Source organism: Microtus pennsylvanicus, chromosome 2 (assembly GCF_037038515.1).
Source record: "Microtus pennsylvanicus isolate mMicPen1 chromosome 2, mMicPen1.hap1, whole genome shotgun sequence".
Taxonomy (NCBI): domain Eukaryota; kingdom Metazoa; phylum Chordata; class Mammalia; order Rodentia; family Cricetidae; genus Microtus; species Microtus pennsylvanicus.
The window spans coordinates 93,911,479-93,931,848 of NC_134580.1; the positions used below are offsets into that span (position 1 = coordinate 93,911,479).

General features: G+C 39.9%; 1 protein-coding gene across 7 annotated transcripts in view; it reads left to right on the forward strand.

The window, feature by feature from the left end:
• The window catches only part of Cdin1 (CDAN1 interacting nuclease 1), a 240,042-nt gene that overhangs the window by 12,703 nt on the left and 206,969 nt on the right, over nucleotides 1-20,370 (forward strand). Inside the window, exon 1 of one of the 7 annotated variants that reach the window (XM_075961756.1) lies at nucleotides 9,792-9,962. The exons of 5 other annotated variants lie outside the window; for them this stretch is intronic. In XM_075961756.1, coding sequence (XP_075817871.1) covers nucleotides 9,928-9,962 — 35 coding nt within the window. In that variant the 5' untranslated portion in view covers nucleotides 9,792-9,927. Of the gene's footprint in view, nucleotides 1-9,791; nucleotides 9,963-13,674; nucleotides 13,787-20,370 lie in introns of those variants that run through there. One more of the 7 variants, XM_075961761.1, reaches the window with a different exon arrangement.

The window sequence follows — 20,370 nt, forward strand, 5'->3', positions numbered from 1 at the left end:
AGTTTTTTACACTCTGCTAATGTTGTGGTGAGCTCGACTTCCAGAATAATAGGTGAGAATGGCTCATAAAGGGAGAAAAAATCTTTTATTGAACCTGAAATGTTGTTTGTGGCTTTACCAAAGAAATACAATTAATTTGCAAGACATTAAAAAGTAGTATTAATTCATGTATTCTGCAAATATCTAGATATGCTTCTGCAGGAGCTATTGATTAGGCTGTCTAAGCAGTGGCTATGATTGCTTGATGTATGCATTGGAAATCCTGTAAAATGTGATTTCTTTTTTAATTCTGTAAGATGTTAGGTTTTGATTTTGTTGTCACATTGTAGGTTAGCGTTCCATTTTTCTGAGAAATCATTTTGCTTGTGCATGGCCCCTTTGCAGAAAAAGATAAAGCAAGTTTATCTTTCATAAGGTATTTGTACTTCTCTGTATTTGTAACACTGTAAGGTAAGATGAGCCTGGATTCTTAGTAAAGGAATGTTTAGGAACAACCTCAGATAGCAATATTCTGTGAAGCAGCCACATGATGATTCCATTTCTTATTAGTTTTGAGGGGAATATTCAAATTATTAGGATACCAAATTCATTTTAAGCCTGTATTCAGGCATCATACCTCAGCTTTCTCAGCAATAACCTATATGAGAACGGTAATAGAGAATACATATTTCTTAGAAAAAAAGACTGAGTGAAAGTAGGAGACAATATTTTATTATTTAACATTTCAATAAATGTGGAGTGGATTTGCCTTTGTTTTTTATTATGCACTTTTATGCAGTCTTAGCATATTGGTTGAATTTTCTTTAAAGACATAACAGTCAGTATGTAAGTACTATGTTACAGGGAAGTGTGGAAAGTGACCTTCCTGTGTAAAAGTCATGCCACCAGACAGGCTGGAGAAAGTGAGTCTTTAGTTTTTTCTTTGTTTTAATTGCTTTATTGAAGGTAGATATTTCCAAACATATGATGCAAAGTATCTTTCTCCTTTCTCCTGACAAATAGCCACATTGGGCTGTTTTATAGAGCACACTGTGGCTGGTGCGGAACCCCAGCTGAAGGACTAGAGGGAACAGAGCATATACCTGGATGTAAGTTTGTGAGGTTTCTGGACTGGACAGCAGAGCAGAATATTCTGTGCCCCATGATTTGAGGTGGTGGTTATATGGGAGCTGGAGTGTGGGGACACAGCGACAGAGCGGGGAGCCTGTTGATCACAAATCCATCTTTTCCTGATGCTCCGTCTGCTTGTCTGCTCTTTTCATTCCTCTGCTCTGTGAGGCGAGTCTCATAGTTAACAGCCCTTCAGAATCCAAAGCCCCCTTCACACCGAGGGGCCCTCCCATGGTTTTCCACACCTTTGAGTGCTCCACTTGGTGGAGGTGCGGTCTTTCTCTTCACTCTGCCTCCAAACAGAAACTATATGTTTTTCAACCTCCTGTCTTGTTCCAACGGTAGCCTGATAAATTTTGGAGTCCAAGCAAGATGAGGGATTCTACTGTTCTCATTCCAAGCAAAATGTTGAGATTTTTCTGAACCTCTTTCCTTTACATGTTCAAAATGTAATGCTTCAGCTACCACAAAAATTGAAAACTATTCAACTTATCGTCCTAAATTTAAGACTATAAGAGTAAATATTTTGAAACAATGAAATTCATGGAGAGGGAAAATAAAGTAGTTTCATATCTATTGTTCAGTCAAATATTGAACTATTTGAGTTTTTTTCTGACTAAGTGCTGGGACCTAGCCTTTTTCTCTGATTGTCCTGGGAGCAGAAGTTGTCTGTAAAACCCAAATTCAAAACTCCTGGTGCACTGTTTTTGCCCCCCCCCCCCCAGTCCTGTTCCTTAACCTACTTAGATTTCTTTAAAAAATTGTTATGACCCAGCCTTTGCTCTTGTAACAAGAAAGGATGAGCTAATCTAATCTTGTGTTTATTCTATTGGAGGAAATGGGCAATACAGCACACCCTGGGCATTTACACGGGTTATCACTGAAGACCACTGCAAATCCTCAAGGTCTCAGTTAGAATCTTGTAGGATATCCAGAGCCTGCAAACCTGTGGGATGAGAGTGTTTGGTTAGGTGTACTCATCAGCCAGCTCACCCACTGCTTCCTCAGATCAGCTGTGATGGGGAAGATTCGGATGTGCCCACAGCAGGCTGCTAAGTCACTGTTCATCATGTGTTTGTGGTCCCTCTCAGGTAGTCAGAACCTGGCCTGTTCATTCTCCCAGGGATGGAGGATGAATAGAGATGGAAGATAAACACCTCGGATTGATGTTTTTCCTGTGTCACACTGTAGTCCCCTGAGATCCTGCAGCTTGCGGCGTAGTGCTTGTGACTCAGGGTTGAGTAAGACTCCTGTGAGTGCCTCGCTTGTAGATAGGATCTCAGAGACACAGCATCGTCTAATCAGCTTCCCTCCAACCACACAAGAAATTAGACCGGCGATTAATTTTTTCGATTCTTTTTCGTTCCTGTTCACAGTTCTCTCAAGCTGCTATCTTTTGCTTAAGGTATATTATTCCACTATTTGTTTTTGCTGATAATATTGGTAGGCAAAGCTGTAAAGTTTGAAATTAACTTGCACTTCAAGCCTCATTTAGCTAAGATGGTAAATGGAGTGGGGCTGTGAGACAGACACATTGTATAACAGTAAAAAAAAAAAAAAGCCCACAGACTCTTGTGCCTGTATGCATCAGCCTGCATGGAACACACAGCTCGTAGTCGTCGCTTTCTGACAGGTGAAGGGAAAGGTCGTCTCGATCTGTATTCTCTGCAGCCAACCAGTAATGTGTGGACATATAAAGATAAAGCCACCATTCGTCACAAATGTGCACTTTGAATTTTTCTTAGTGCCGTGGTGGCGCGTTCAGTACCTAGATGTACAGATCACAAACACCGCGATCCAGCGGCCTAGAGTGAACTAGTAGTGTTAGGTTCTGATCACATCTAGAGCTGGTCCCAGTTCATTAACGCTAAATGCAGATACCCGTAGAGAGGTCCCTGCCAGAACTCTGGCTGCTTGCCTTTCCACACTTGTTCTGCAGTTGGAGAGCTGACACGCACACCAGTGGCCAGGCAGATGTAGTGACAGTAGCAGTGAAGTCAAAGCAGGATCTGTGCCTGCAGGACTGTGGACCTGACTGCTGCCAGGGCTTCTCCATGGGCATCCAGTCTAGACCTTAACTCCCCACCTCCCAACCCTTTAAAAAAAAGATCCTGGGTGTGTAATGTTTTCAGTTTGCTTGAATTCTTAAAACACCATGTAGGTCAACATTTTCCTGGCCGAACAGAGTAAGTCTGTGAGCTGAGTTTGGCTGATGGCCAGTGATTGCTGGAACTGTCTCTTCTTGGCTCCGGAGAGTTGATTTTGAGTATCTTCTCCAAACCCTATGGCCTGTAGCTCACACTGGTTGCTAGACGTCTGTGGTCAGGGTGTTTACACCATAGAAATCAGCAAATGGTGCAAATCTGGGCTCCCCTTAGCCTCAACCTTGAACCCACCCAAAGGCAGTTGTTTAACTCCAAATGCCACAGTTTAAGATTTTGCATTACATATTATAGCACTATAACATGACTTTAATAGAAATTTCTTAATCCAATTTGTTTTTATTATTTTAATTTTTTTTCAGAAAAGGAGCTCAAACTACTTCCATTTGCTTTCCATTCATTCTTGTTGTGTTAGACTTTTTTCTCCTTATATGTGCAGTGTAAAATTCCAACATTACACCCTTACAGTACAGAGTAATAGCAGGTATTGTAATGTATTACACGATGGACATTTGAACTGAAGAAAGTTTTCTTCTTGTCTTTTTTATAAAGCCATATTGCAGATTTCTCCTTTAAGAAAATTAATCCCTTTCAAATAGATTAATTAGGTAAATTTAAGGATGTTATAGTCCCTTTTAGCAGGGATTTGGAAATGTTCCACCTGAGGGCTTATCTTGTCAGAAGTTATTTCTGGGGAAATTTTAAGCTTAGGAGTTACCCTTTTAATTACTAGTTGTTCCAGCATTAGAAGTGACTATCCTGTTCAGCAATTACAGTGAAAGACAATGGGAAACTCTTAATTGATTACAAATTAATTTAGTGCCATTTTCTACAACTGAAGTGATCTATTTCTTTTCTTATTTTTTATATCATAATTATTAATCACTAAAGATTATGATGGGCTGACGCGAGAGAGGGCTTAGTAGGGAATGTGCTTGCTGTGCAAATGTGGTCCCCTAGAACCTGTGTGAAAGCTGAGTTGGTATGGTGGCCTCCTGCAGTTCCAGCATTCAGAACTGGAGATGTGGGTTCCCCCGAGTAAGCTGGTTAATTGTGCTAGATACAATGATAGACTTGTCTCAGTTAATAAGGTGGAGAGCCATCCCGGAAGACTTCCGGTGTCAACCTCAGACCTCAAACACAGGCATCACACATGCAAACACACATACAGGCACACCACACACACATGCATGCAAGAAATAACAAGAATGTGACAGAATATAGTTTTCAATAAAATGAAGTCTACAAGCAGGATTGTACAATTTAGAGTGACACATGGAATCCCCTGGGGGTGGCCCACCAGAGTGAGTCAGCTGGGTATGCTGTTGAGTTTGGAGAGTTGTAGCTTGTGCTAGACTTTGGTAGGTCTACTTAGCTTTGCCTGCTTGTGATAATTATTTTATAAATTATGGGCCCAAAGCATATTACTATGAACCCCATGAGGCTGTGAGAGTTTTTAGTTTTAAATGCTTTCTTTAAAAAAAAAATTCATTTTTATGTTATGTGTATGGGTGTCGGGTTCCCTGGAACTGGAATTGCAGACAGCTGTGAGCGGCCATTTGGGTGATGGGAATCAAACCTGGGTTCTCTGGAGGAGCAGCCAGTGCTATTAACCACTGAGCCATCTCTCCAACCCCCTTAAAGACTTTCAGAAGTTGGTTTGAAGAACTTGATTCCTGGAAATAAATATACAGATGTGTGTCCTTGACTTCCTTGCCAGGTAACCTAGGATGGGTCTCTTCATTCCTTGACGGTACCTTTATTTATAAAATGAAATTATTACCAATTCAAATGAGAAAGTACATGTAATATAGTGAACACCATTCTTGATACCCTGACTAGCACAGATCTTGTTATTGTTACTGTTGTTTATTCAAGGGTGTTCATTGCAGTGCTCTTTAAGGTATGGGGATTAGACTTAAATTATTAGAAGGGAAAGGATTTTGCCTAACACCAGCCTTTTGTTGTCTATTTTCCAAAGTGCTTTCCTTTGTAATCTCCAAGATGATAGGTAGCTTGCTGGTTTTTTATTTTTAGTAAATTGTGTTGAAATCTTGATGACATATTCTGTTGATGTAGAGCTTTCTCTCTCTCTCTCTCTCTCTCTCTCTCTCTCTCTCTCTCTCTATATATATATATATATATATATATATATATATATATATATAAACATACATACATATATGTTTTAAATGAATTTTCTTCTCCCCCAAAGTAGTGTTTTATGAATACTACTTAAGACGGAGTAAGTCACAAAGTTAAAAACTGGGAATTTAAAGTATTTTTTCATGTAATTATTTTTTCTCTGGTGCAATGGTCTTCAGCCTTCCTAATGCTGTGATCCTTTAATACGGTTCCTCAAGTTGTGGTGACCCATAAAATTAGTTCATTGCTACTTCATAACTGTAATTCTGCTACTATTATGAATCTTAATGTAAATATTGAATATGCAGAATGTCTGATATTGAACCCCAATGGAGTCATGACCCTCAGGTTAAGAACTGCTGCTCTAGTGAAAACTTTGTTCTCAATCTGATATTTGCATTTATTGGTGTATTTAACTGAATACCAGTTTAGATTCTGAGTTCTGCTTATCAGGAAGCAGCTGGAATCCAAAAACCGTGTTTAGGTGTCTGTCTTCAGGACATGGTGGACTCGATCATCACATGAATGTTGACTTTGGTTCTAGTGTTTAATGCAAGCATTATCAGCTTTGAAGAATGTGTCTCTAAATAAGCTCAAGCCATTTTTCATGCTAGTATTGACTACGTGCAGACTAATGGAAAATACAGAGTTGCATTAAGTTTATAATGAGCCTAGAATTATTATTATTCCTTAAGTCTTTGCTTTTATTAATATGTCGTGTTCTAGAATGCTGCCTTCTAAGATAGCCTTTAATTTCTTTTACTTCACAGTTGAGTGATAATGACTTGGGCAAGACCTCACCTTTCTCCTTCCTTTTCTCCTTCATCACAGAGGTTCTGCAAGACTGTATTCTAGGTCAAAAGAGAAGCTTTGAGTTAGGTCTATTTCACTTCATCTGATTCAAATGAAAGTGTTAAAATAGCTTAGAGATCTTTGTCCTTTTGCAAAAATAATACTTAAAATCTTGAATGTCATTGACAAAATGTTGCCCGCAGCCTAAGTCTGCAGAAGTAAGCCGTAATTATGCTACAGATTATATGTTTGGGGACTCGTATTTGCCATCGAGTTCTTCTGAAGTGTTAAGACATTGGGTCGCTTTATTTCATCTGGTGGAGGTGTATAGGGAGTCTAGATTTGGCACATTGTCATGAAAAATATTTTATTCATGTGATAGCTTTTTAGACAATTGTATTCTGTATTATATTACAGCGGCACAATAAATTGCTGGATAAACTGTCTGCTCAGTATGACTTTACCATGAAAAATTTGATGCATAGTGTAGGAGAGGTTGGAATATATCAACCTTTTCTGACAAGAGACTTTGAATTTTGACCTAATATAGGTGACCTTTGTGCACAATAAAAGTGAGCTTAATCTCAAGGTTAAGGTTGAGGGGAATGGCAGGGCATGGTGGGGCTCACGCTGTGGGGAGGGGCTTCTCAGCCCCCTAGGTGTTGGCTAAGTGAGGCCTCTTTCTTACTGGCTTCTCTCTCTCTCTCTCTCTCTCTCTCTCTCTCTCTCTCTCTCTCTCTCTCTCTTCCTTTCTTTCTTCTGTCTTATTTTATAAACTGAAAGCATCTCTAGACGCTTATTTATAGCACACACTGACTGTTAAACACTGCTTCCTCCACTCTGCTCTGTGTTTAATTGTGCTAAGTTCTTCTGTTTTTGCATAGATTATCTCTGAGTGAAAGGTCTGAGTGTGATATTGTCTCTCTCACAGATAAGCTAGCTATATAGCTAAAAATAAAAATGTTCTATGGCTCATAGGGCAGATATCTAACATATATAAGCTTGGAACTGAAAATATATGTTCTTTAAGGAGGGTTTTGTGGTTTGTTTGTTTTTTTTTTTTCCATTGACAGGTTGAACTTTTGTCACTGAACTTTAGAGCAGTCAGAAGAGTTTTAAGTGGGGCATGGCTTTAGATAGATTGTAATTAAGAGGACTCATGTAAGTTATTGTTTCAATAGGCTCTTGTGATTTTGAGGTTGGTCCCTCCCCCCGAATTTCCTTTGAAATGCGTTGACTAATTCACTTGCATTATAATATAGTATAGCATAATGTGACAATATAAAATAATTTTGCGTGTTTTGCCTACTTTACCTAGAAGGCAGATTGTTTTTAAATGTAAATTTCACTGTTAAGTCCTTCACCTTGAATGCTGTATTATAAATAAAAGGATAGCCTATCAAACATTAGGAAAAGCCTTTAGGTCTTACAGTATCCGAACACCTATTGAATATTCTGCTCAAATAATTGGTTCAAACAACAGATAGTGGAGGAGAGTGTCAGAGGCTCGAATGGAAAGAACTTCTTTTTTAATCGAGCTTGCAAAATCTATTCCCCAGGACTGATCAGCTCTGAAGCACTGGGGTTTGATGATGAGGATGGCAGGAAACCATGCTTTCAGGACATAACGCATTGACGAGGCCATCCATCATTCGTTAGCATACGCCGAAATGTGGGCTGTGTGTGCAGAGGCTTGTGATTTAGTAAATACTTGGGAGATGAATAGAGCTTACACACGGGGGAAGATATTGCTGTCCTTCAGCAGCCTGAGACCCAGGCGCCTGCTGAGAAGGCCATCTGACGGCACATCATCAGTAACTGGCCTGTCACAGTCAGCGGTGCCCACCGACCATCACCAGTATATTAAATGCATTTTTAATATCTGCTTGAGTAGATTTAATGAAGAAAATTTAGTTTCCATACTCCAAGCACTGCTTCTTCAAGTGTTGGAAAGCATGGACTCTTCCCTGCACACAAAAGGAGGACGATCATGTTAGCAGCTGATTGGAAAGGGGTTCAGATGGAAATAATGTACACACACACACACACACACACACACACACACACACACACACAAAAGGTTTTTTTTTTATCAGAATGGGTGTCTTGTTGGTATAAAAGCTCATTTACAAAAAGAAAGGAAGAAAGAAACCTGTAGATTTTGGGTTATTTTCTGAGCCCTCAACTCTTCTTCGAAGCTCTTTGTGTGGAAAAGGACTGTAAATCTATGGCTTTGAAGGAACATGTCCGTGTCATGATGTGGCATGGTCTGATGGACCTGTGGGGAGGGATATTCACATTTTAGTTGTGTTGTGTTTTGAGACATTATTGTATGGTCCTTTGAATTGGTACCTAAAGGTATAAAAGAAGGGTTTTTTTTAAGTTTGTTGTTTTTAAGTGATAGAAGATTGAACATTAATTGTTAATTTGCTAATCAGTATTTTTTTGTTTGCTGTCATATAAAAGAATTCAAAATGAGTGAGAAAAAATGAGTGTTCTGCTTTCTTAGACTAAGATCTCTTTAAAAATTGTAGTTTTAGTATATTCCCTTCTGATTAGGCAAAGTATAGACTCACTCTCTAATGAGTTTCAATTGCTAGCATTATTTACTACAAAACAGCAAGACAACCAATTAGATATTGTTGCAAGTGGGCACTTTAAAGGTTTCCCTCTTTAAAAAAAAACACAGGAGAATATGCTCTGGTGTTCACAGAAGCAGCAGCTTAGGAATGGGATCTATAAATCTGACTCCTGCATGTGTCAAAACAGTAATGTATTAAATGCATATTATTATAAAAATTTAAGACATGTCTTAAACACACTTACATTTTTATAACACATGGCAATATTAAATAATACATTTCCTTGTTAGCATCTGTTTGCCGTCATTGTTGGCAAGACCTGTGATTTATTGCTTAAATTAATGACCAAGACCGTTTTGGACCTGATATATGCCCCTAAGCTTATTACATCACTAAATAAAGTAAAATGTATGTGCTTGTGACAAAGTTATTTTTATAATTGTTTATCCCTTTCAAGTGCTCTATTCAACGATTCGCTGTAAGGGTCACAATGGTTGGCTTGTGACCAGAAAATAATCTCAGAAAGGTAAAATATATTTCTTGTCTAGAAGTGAAATGCCGGAGTGATGGTGATGATAGGGGACCCAGCAAGAACACACAACACAACACTTAAACCCCTTTTCTTCAGTGTTTCTGGTGAACTCTGACTGCACGCGCTAATGTTCAGCCTCCCTGCCTTCATCCCAGCTCTCAGGCTACAGAGCTGAGAACCGACATACAAAGACATGCATGTGGGCCAAACATTTTGCTGTGACCCCAAACCGCAAAGGTTAACTCGTTCTTAACTCAGTGTTGTGCAGGTGCCATTGTCACCACACCTTAGACTAGGTTCCTTTCCCGTTTTCAGTCTGGAGGTGGGACCTTGCTGTTCTGTGCTGAACTCTATTTGACTTCATAGACTTTATCTTTCTTTTCTGAGGATCCGGTGTGACAGCCTCTTGTGTATTTTTACAGTGCTCTGTAATTCATCGGAAGGCACTCTGCCACCTGACTTGCAGTGCGGTATTATATGGCTCCCTGGTTTTCTTGCTCAACATGAAGTTTCTCATTGACTGTCAGCCCTCCTGTCATGGGAGGGAGAGGTGGAGATCTTGAGAGCTAAAGCCCTGCTTCTGCACTGCAGTGTCTGTCTTGAAATGAAGTTGCCTTGGATGTTTGCTGTATTACTGTGGCGAGATTATTTTTCTGCATACCTTGGAAGAGTTGGCATTTTCCACTCACAAATGGCAACAAAACCATTGCTAAGAAAGGTACTTTCTTGCTTATGTTCATCTCATGTTCCCTGCATTTCCGCCCCCTAGTATTCTTTCCCATAGCAGTTGATCTGATCTTTTTTTTAGGCTTTCACTCAGAAATGATCAAAGCCAACATACATTCATGTTTTCTTTGAAAAACCTTACTAACTTTCTTATCCTTTTCTCTTTTTAAAATTTATTTTCTTGTTTTGTATTTGACTTTTTTTAGATGATCTTCCTTTGTACACTGGGTTGGCCCGATTTTCGTGAGTGCTCGGATTAAAGCAGGTGCTGCATCCTTCACTCTCTGGCCTTTACCTGGAAGACTTGTCTCCTTAAAACAAGTTTAAAATGTCACTTCTTGTTTCTTTTTTTCTTGATTACATCTATTCTGCCTCCTCCCCTGTTTTCTCCTAGGCATCTGCTTCCTTTTGCTGTCCTCCCTGTCCCCACCTGTCCCATCCCCTTTTATTATCTTTGAATATTACAGTAGACCCACTAAACTTTTCTTCAACAGTTATAGTTACTATTAGCTATTCATCTAGAACCTATATATTCCTCTTTTGCCTCCTGTTCAGTGACTTGTGAATTTCCTTGATATGACTGTTTGGCTGGAATTTTATTTTTTTTAGCTCTTCCATTTAGTACCTAGGGCTGTATTGTATCCTTTCATGCATTTGTTTGGTGAATTCTTGCTAACTGTCAAATGAGGGCCAGTGTTCCTTTATGTTAATGACCCCTTTTGAGGTGGTGACTTAGAAGCAGGTTTGTTCCTCTTGGCCACTATAGTTCTGTGTGGCAGCATACAAAGAGCTTACCAGTGTTTTCTGAGATTGTTTCCTAAACTCTCACTCTGGAGTTAGGATACTTAAGTCCTGTTTTAAAGAAGGAAATATTCAGTTGGCAGTTAGGGATTCAGTCTGGTGTTCTTGGTCTTAAGTGAAATGGAAGAGACCACAGATGTAAGTGTGTGTGTTATGTTTTAGTGTGTGAAACAATGGCTGTAATTTTGTGAGTTGTACTTTGTTGTGTAACTCCAAGGCTAATCAAAATAAATCTTGGACAGTGAGTAAATATTTTGTGTTCATTCTCTGCGCTTTCAGAAGCAATGCTCCATCTATGAAATGTTAGTAAGTATATTAAATAAAAACAATATGATGTACACTATGTCAGATGTGATAAATTATTCGGTACAGAACATTTATACAACATATGTTGAGCTGGTACGTGAACAGCTTAATGACTATAAATTATGTTCATCTGCACTGCCATTTTTGTATTTTGTTTAAAATCACACAATTTGCATTATAGATATTTCTACATCTGGGACGGGGAGGGCAGGGCTGAGAAGAAGGCATCAGCAAAGTGCAGGTCATCTCCATGATGCTCTGACAGTGATCTGGGGCTCCTCAGCTGTGCCATGTACATAACACAGATGTTGGGGAGTCATCTGTCAGCCATGCCTCTCCTATGGAGTTAAAGTTCTAGAGGGAAAAGAATTTGACACCCTGCTGTCACTGTTACATTTTCACAATAGAAGAGCATGCAAATATTGAACCTCCTGCTTCGCCACAGCGTCCTGTCTAATGTCTGTGCTGGTTAGAATAAAAAATCATGGGTGCATCTTGGTCTCGGAGATCTGACAAAGGTCATGCTATGTTGGGCATTTGAATTGGAAATTGTCTGGACGTAGATTTTATAAAGCTCCCACTGTTGTGTGTGGGGAGAATTTCGGCAGGGTTTTGTCCCTGGAGAGGCCTCTTAGGCCCTTTTCTGTCCTATGAATGAATTTAGATGTGAGGTTACTCCTGCCTTAAAACTGGTAAGTTCATTTTGCATACATCCCTAGAGAGAAAAACTGGCAGATGCTTTTATCTTGGAAGTGTTTAAAAGAAAACTGCAGAGCAGGAACAAGAGAGAAAAGGGGCCCTGTGTGGAGTCCCAGAACATTTTGGAAATGGCCAATATGCAGTTTTCATCAGTATGAAGGCGGGGTGCAATATGGTGCCTGCAGCTCACAAGGGAATATGAATGTTGATTAAGCATACTCCCAGGCTTTGAAATTCTGAAAGCAGTGTCAGAATAATGGATGTTGAGCAAATGTCAAGCATTTGTTAATTTCTCTGTTATTTGGAGTTTATCTACCATGATCAATCAAATAAACTAGTGCTTCTCTCTTGTGGCATGTGTCATTGATATGGTGATTAGGTGGCTAGAGAGACCTTCTGCTTTTTTTCCAGGTAACGCATTATAAATGAGCAGAACAGAGCTCTTCAGATAAATTTTTATTTATGATTTGTTTTAGTTGAAATTTTTTTTGTAGCTAACAACTTTGTGTTGAACGTGATATTAAAAGGAAAAAAAAAAGTCGTGTGCCCAACTTATTCTTCACCACGTTACCATTTGCAACTCCCAAGCTGGCATTGGTGTCTACGCTTGCTGTCTAGATTCAGTTTTCATAAGTTTAGAAAACTTTGATACAAAACTGGCTGAACAAAACTGCCCTGAAGGAGTTCTAGCCTGTTCACGTTCTTTTTCACTCCTGGTCTTCCCACTCCCCTACATTCCCAGTGGTTAGTTTCAATTTAGATATTGGTTTCAATCCTTTAGAGGCAGTGCACGGATTTCCTTTGTGTGATCTGAAGTCATTTTATCTTGTTATCTCTATGCTCTTTGGAGGATCAGAAAGCTTTTGCAGCATTTGCTCAAAGCACTAAGTAGACTGTACAATGGTAATGTTTGCAGATAGGAAGGGTAGTTTCTCTTTAGAATGTGAGTGACTTTACTAATTGAGAGTTCATTATGGCTTCACACCAGGCACTCTGTGTGAGTGCCCTGACCCCGAGATGGGGTAAGTTAGAAGGGGGCAGGCAGTCTTCATGCACAACCTTTAAGCAGGAAGCCATACAGATTTATGACTAAAAATTTGTTTTTTTTTCTTTGTCATTTTCATATGATCCTAGGCTGACATGATTCTGATGAGACACGTGCATTGCATACCAGTCCTGACCATGTCAACTTTATACATCTGTGCTCTGTGGCATGGATTTAGCTGCAAACCTGGACCTTTTTGAATGATCTGCCCCATTATCAAAACCCACTGAGCCTTTCCTTCTAATGACTCACAGCTGAGCAGCCATAAAACATTGTGTGACCATATCACACACTGCGCTTTCTGGTGACCTCTTTAATTATCTTAACCTGCCAACATGTTCCAAGTATGGCAGTTTCCCAAGCAGAAGAAAGGTTTCAGCTTCCCCATCATCCTAACTGTGTATTTTTAGTCACTTGGCTTTGGCCTTCTCTGGAAATCCTAGCCCTCTAAGTAAAGTCCTGCTTGGCCAGTGGTGCTGTGCTCCTTCCAGCATCATAAACCAGGCAGCAGTGTTCACTGGCAGAAAGCTTATCATAACTATGACGGGCTGGAGCATCCCCGAGTCGTTAACGTGCATCATTCAGCCAAAGCGCTCATGTTCTCATCAACATGCAGCTCAAGTGGGTTCTGTTTATAGCCATGAATCTTACTTTTCCTAGTTGACATTCGAAAGGCTTGGATAATTTTGTTTTGGTGTTGAAAATTGCTGTATAATAATTTGAGAAAGACTGACTTTGAGCTTCTGTGATTCTTAAGCATGTTTACTCAGAGGGAGTGGATCCCAGGAAGTACTCCAGGGATAGGCTGAGAGTCTCCCATGGCAGGATGAGACTACTCTAGTGGCAGGGGGATACTCCCGTGGCAGGATGAGTGTTCCACTAACAGGTAGGCCCCGTGTCCCACCAGCTCCTAGCTCCTGAGTCACTTGCCTTCCTCTTATATCTGCTGATGCTCTCAGATAATGGAAGTTTTCTCCTCTGTGTGTTTGATTGTCTGTTTTTAAAAAGTCTTTGAATGGATGCTATTTTCTCATAGAAACACATTCTAATGATGGCCAAATGCCCATGCACAATGTCTTGCATATTTTTAAGGGTTACAAAGTTTGGTACATTGAGAATGGAACATTTGGAAACATAACTCTCATTAGGTTTGCTAAATTAAGGGTATGATGCTATAAGATGACCTTATAGCCTGGAGCCATAACCAGTTTTCTCTGTATTGCCAGTCAGTTGTATGTGTCTATGTTTCTAGACATGATGGCCACTCTGTATTTTGGTGTGACATGTAATGACTCAGAAATTAGCTTTGTTTCTTTTTTAATTCTATTATGTATTCATTCTCTCTCTCTCTCTCTCTCTCTCTCTCTCTCTCTCTCTCTCTCTCTCTCTCTCTGTGTGTGTGTGTGTGTGTAGGTGTGCATTTGTGTGTTTGTGTGGAGGCCAGGGGTTAATGTGTGTGTTCTTCAGTCACTGTCCATGTTACTTTTTGAGACAAGGTCTCTCACTGAGCCTAGAGCTCACCAGTTCACATAGCTGTCTGTTCCTCTTGTCTGTGCTCTCCAGTGCTGGATTACAGGTGCACACCAGGCTGGCTTGTGCACAAGTGCTGGGAATGGAACCCAAGGCTTGACGCCTTACATCATGAGCCATCTTCCCAACTCCAGCTCCTTTGTACTGAAACTGCCTTTCTTGCCTGCCTTGTGAGTGTTTGAAGGAGACTCTTGAAGAGGAGTTGTTGCTGGGCAAAGGCAGTGTCGTGGCCCACAAATGTATAGGTTCACTCCCCTCCATGGTAAAGACTCTGCCCGAAAGCATTCGATTAAACTACTTGTTTTTGTTTGTTAGCAGAGAGAGTATTTTATACTTAGTAATAAGCCTTGTCTCCTTCCTTATTTACTAACCCTTATTTATGCCCCATCCCCTTCTCTGTGCAGACCCTGGAGACACATTTCCTCCTACTTGCTTCCTTCACCCTCTTCTCTAGGGGTGAATAGCAGATCTTGAGGAGGAAGAAAGTGAAGGATTACATAAGTACTTCTTTTGAGCATCAGAGAAGTAATTCAGAATAGAACTTTTTGGTCAACTATTAAAACTTTTATTTGTCTAGAAAGGAAGACTGTAGTAATTTGGGAATTTCATCCTACAGTTTAAGAAGCATTTTTGCAGACCTGCTTTTTCTTTTTTTGTGATTCTCACAGATAGGGTGGGTTTACCCATTGGATAGTTTCAATTTTTTCTTATTTTTGTGCGGACTTTTTATTTGCCCAAGAGTTGCATTTATCTTTAAGAGCAGTGTGAAGTTACTTCTGTTACATCATGAAAACTCATGGTTTTTTATCTCAGGGTGAAGTGAAGAGGTTCGAATCTTATTCTGTTCAGAAGAGACCCATCTCTATCACAGAACTGGAGGAACTGCAATATAGAAAGGGAGACAGACTCTTGAGTAGACGATTACTGTCTGTTTCTTTCTTTGGACCATTTTTAAGGAGGGAAGAAATATACCTAATGCCATTTTCAGAACTGTGTGTGTGCACACGCACGCACGCTCATACAGGTAAAAAAGTAGAAATTAAAATTTTCAGATGAATAACCCTCCCCTTGACCACACCCTACCCCTCCACAAAGCAGCACCCCTGCATTTGTGAGACATTAGCCATCCCACATTGTGTTTGGTGCTAACTGATTAAACATGTTTTTGGTAAGATTTAGACCATGGAGACAGAACTTTTAGTAGCTAGGCACTTCCGTATCTTACTGTAAAGGTTTTACACTGAAGTGTTCCCTCAGTGTAAGTTCCCGGTAACAAACAACCAAACCTTCAGAACTTCCAAGAAGCAGACAGTGAGTTTTGGTGTAATCTGAACTTGGGTGTTTTCCTTTGTGCTCTGGTTCCGCCCTGAAGAGGGTAGTTCTGCACTTGACACATGCAAATGCTAAACGCAGCAGCAGCATGAGGTCTCTGTCATTAGCAGTAATTTATGTAATGAAAGCCACCTGGCTGGTTTTTATAATTAATTGCTTGTAAATAATAAATTTAAATATAATTTATAGTTTTCTAAATTTGATTATTATATAGCCCCAACAACAAACCTAAAAGATAATGATGATTTCACAATTAAATAGCATATATTTTTAAAAGTGGATGTGTTTTGGAGAATGATGGTGATAATCCATCCCCTGCTAGCATTTTTCTAGTTGGGATGCTGATTTTGAAATTCTCCCTAATTTATTCTTCATATTGTTACTTCAGTTGATCTTTTAATATATAATTTAATCCACAGAAGAAAATAAACTAATTAACACAGATGAAGCTAACTCTACTGAAAAATGTTTTAAAAACCATTTTATAAAATTTTAGGTATATTTGAAAAAAAGTTTACATATGGATGAAGAACTTAAGCACCTATATTGGTTTGTTATCCATTGTGGTGATAGTAAGAGGCTTTGCCTGGGAGATGCATCAAGTACTAAAGTTAGCCATTCATTTAGGAAAGCTTTACAGGATCTCTTCATTCATGTAGCCTGGTGTCTCAGCTGCCAAAGCCTTGTTCTGATGCAGAGGCAGGTATTAGCGATTCTCATGACTTCAAGAGAATGGAGAATTTGGAGCCTAGTCCTTGGTGCTCTTTCATTCAAAGAGAAAGAAAGGAAGGGCAGAAAGAGGGTAGAGAAAAGAATGGAAATTATGGTTTTATTTTTAAGACTGACAGTTATGTTTACTGACATCTCTATAAAATCTTCTCAAACTTTATACATTGGATTTTTAAAATTAATTTCTCTTTCCTAAAATGTATCTCTATTTAAAACTATGTCCTTTAAATATTTACTGTCATTTTGCTGTATAGCAATAAAATTACTGTCATTGCCAATTTATGGAATGTGTAGAATACACTAGGATTAATAGGTTAGAAAACTATATAGCTCTGAGCTATAGGCATAAACTAAAAATCATTTTCCTCTGTATGAGACCCTCAGCAAGTCTTGTCATAATTTAGATAAATCAGTACTGCTGTTTTATCAGTTGGATCTAGATTTTTTTTGATCTACAATTCTCTATGTTCCTTGTAGAAGACCAGCTAGATCATGAAAAACTTAGTTTTGTTAAATAACAGAATTGCATGTTGACTGCTCGTGCGTGGAAGGAGTCAACGAAGGGCTGTATGTGCAGAGGTTACTTATGAAAAGGCTGTGGCTTCTGTCTGTGGTCAGTGTGACCAGCATCAATCACCTCAAGAGCTGACATCACACTTGTTCGGTGCCTGCTTTCTGAGGCCTCTTATAATCCCTCAAGAATTTAGAATGTTGTTGACTGTCCTCATTTTCATCACTGAAGAAAGAGGCTTTGGAACAGGTGCAGGCATGGGGAATACTAATTGTAGGGTGTGCTTAATCTGTCCAGCAGGGAGAGGGACTCCAAATTTGGTATCTTAGAGCGCAGAGTGACCTTTTAAAGTCCTACGATGAGAATTGCCAACAATTGCAACAGGCTAATTATACCCACAAGGAGTTGTGAAGTGCTTTCAAGTTTCCTGTACACCTAGAAGTTCAGCCACCCGTTTGAAGTCATTAAGGTCTGACAGTTGCACTCGCTTCCAGGGCTCCTGCGATAAGACTTGATTGCAGAAGTGGGAATTTGACCACAGCTTATCATTGCTTTGTTAGCTTGCTTACTTACAGACAAGGAGGGTGGGGTTTTTTGGTTTTGCTTTGTTTTTCTTTTTGACTGTTATCTCATCCAGTTCCACATTCCTAGCCTCTTCTCTTTCTGCAGATAGGAGCTCACAACAGATAACCTTGATGCTGATTTTTCCCTAAGAAAGTTACACACTGACAGTGTTACATATATTTTGTATATAAACACGCAGTATATTGGACATATCATTTGTGTATTTATAATTTAACCTACGTGAGTTTGGGTGTTTCTGTTTCCCTTTACACTATTTCAGATGTAGCAGCTGTTTCTGTATAATTTTTGGGTTATATTTGTTTGTTTGCTTGTTGTCCTACTGTGTGTGGTGCTGAAGCTCCAGCCTGAGAGTCTTCCTGCGCGGCAGGCAAATAAGTGCTCAGGCATGGAGCTAACCCTCTCACTTCCAGCCTGTTTCTGTTGTTACCTATGGAAAGGTGCACACATCCTTTCTGGCTTAGAAAATAATTGAACATGCAACCTTTGTTTGCATATAGTTGACCACGGTTTGAAGTTGATGAGAACAGAGAAATTAATTTTGGATCCTTGCCTCTGGGTCCCTGGGCAGACAGGAAACCTTTTCTCTTGAATAAGGGAACAAATGGTGTGGGTGACCACATGAAAAGAAGTGGGTAGCAAGCACTCGGGGCCTCATACTGGAACCCCAGGACCACAGCACTTAACTGAAATTGCTTTTCATTACCTGCTTGAAAAGCATCCAGAATAAGTCATATAGAATTAAGGTGACGTGACAAGGTTTCTGGGTGAGACCAATCTCTGGTAATTAATTTCCCTTTTTAGTGTCTTTGTATGTACCTAAGTATGATTGTTTCTGTTTCACCATGGATTTCCTAATACATAGTGAAACTTTAGTTCAATTTGTTTTCTGTTGGGTTAAAATCTGTTTAGAGGAGTTACAATTCCCACAGGCTTTGGGGCATGATGTAGATTTTGTCTTCCCAAAAGGTATTCTCATGTTTAGCTGTATTCCCAACAGTTACCAGCAAGGCCTCTTTGTGCAATTAGGGGTGGTTAATTTACTGTAAGTAAAGTTGCTCCCTGTCTAGGGATTAACTGAAGCAGGTTGGAAGTCTCAGAGAGACTTTTGAGTTCACTTTCAAAGTGGGAGTTGATTTCTTAACTTTCTACTGCTGTTTTGGTGGCGGTGTCTGGGTTAATTTGTGATCTTGGTGACAGCAGGTGTTCTTGGTTCTGATTCCCGAGGACGTATAAACTCTGTGGGGTAAAATGTAAGTGTCACTAGAAACCCTGAGCAGCAGGTGCATTTGTGCGTGGTCCACATAGACAGTGAACGGGAAGGAGCTTCTGCTTGTCTCCGTTAGCATTCTGTCACTGGTCGGATGGCTGGAAAGTATGACCAGGGTCAGGCTTGTGTTCAGTGGATAGCTGGTACCTCAGGGAAATAAAACCTAGGGGAAGTTAATGGTGTAGCTCACAGGAGAACAGAAAGATGTAATGTTACAATATTTAAAGTTATCTATGGAGAATAGCATATTCACTAAAGAACATTCTTTGCTAGAAAGGTTTACAGTGTAGTATGTGCCACGAAATGTCTTATTCTCGTGACCCCTTGTGAGTGGGAGCACATTCTCTGGTTCTTCGTTTCTCCAGGGGAGGGAAAGGAAAACAACAACAAATGACTCAGTGAATCGCAATCAATTTCTTTTTTTTTAAAATATTTATTTATTTATTATGTATACAATATTCTGTCTGTGTGTATGCCTGCAGGCCAGAAGAGGGCACCAGACCCTATTACAGATGGTTGTGAGCCACCATGTGGTTGCTGGGAATTGAACTCAGGACCTTTGGAAGAGCAGGCAAGGCTCTTAACCTCTGAGCCATCTCTCCAGCCCCGCAATCAATTTCTTTGAGATCAGTCTCTTATTTTATTTTATTTTGTGGGTATTTATTTATTTTGAGGCTGACTATCACAAAGCAGTTCTAGCAAGCCTGTAACTCCCTGTGTAGCCCAGGCAGGCCTGGAGCTCAAAGAGCTCTGCCTGCATCTGCCTTCCTGAGTGGTGGGATTAAAAGAGTGCACCACCACACCTGACCGCCCTGACTCCTTTCCTCTTCTTCTGTCTTCCCTTACCTTTCTTCTTTCTAAATGAGAACTGAATTTGTTATAAGTGTGTAAATGTTTATTCTTCTTTTGGTTAGAATTTTTCTTACAGAGATTCACGTCCTGTCCACAGTTACTCTCAAAATGTGGGGCCCAGTGAGTAAAGTGCTCGCTGCTCAAGCATGAAAACAGAAGGTAAAGAGTCAGGCCTGGTGATGCTCGCCGTCCTGGTGCTGAGGAGATGGAGATGGAGGTAGAGTCAGGCCTGGTGATGGTGTCCTAATGCTGAGGAGATAGAGGCAGAGTCAGGCTTGGTGATGCTTGTTGTCCCAGTGCTGAGGAGGTGGAGATAGCATGTTCCTGGTGTCTGCTGGACAGCCAGCCTAGCCAAATAGGTAAACCCTAGCCTATGTCTCAAAAAAAGTAGGCAGATTTCAGGAAATAACATCTGAGGTAGTCCTATGGCCCCTACATTTATGTGTACACTTATGTACACTCATTTGCACAAATGAACACACGCTATTATCTCAAATGGTTTTTAGTTTCTTACAAATTTGTCAAACTGTCACTATTATCCAATAACAGAATTTTCATCACTCCATAAAGAAACCTGGTAGCCATTTTTACTCCTTACCCCCAGGCAAGCACTAATTCCTATCTGTATATACTTACCTCGCTGTACTTGACATAGAAACTGTGT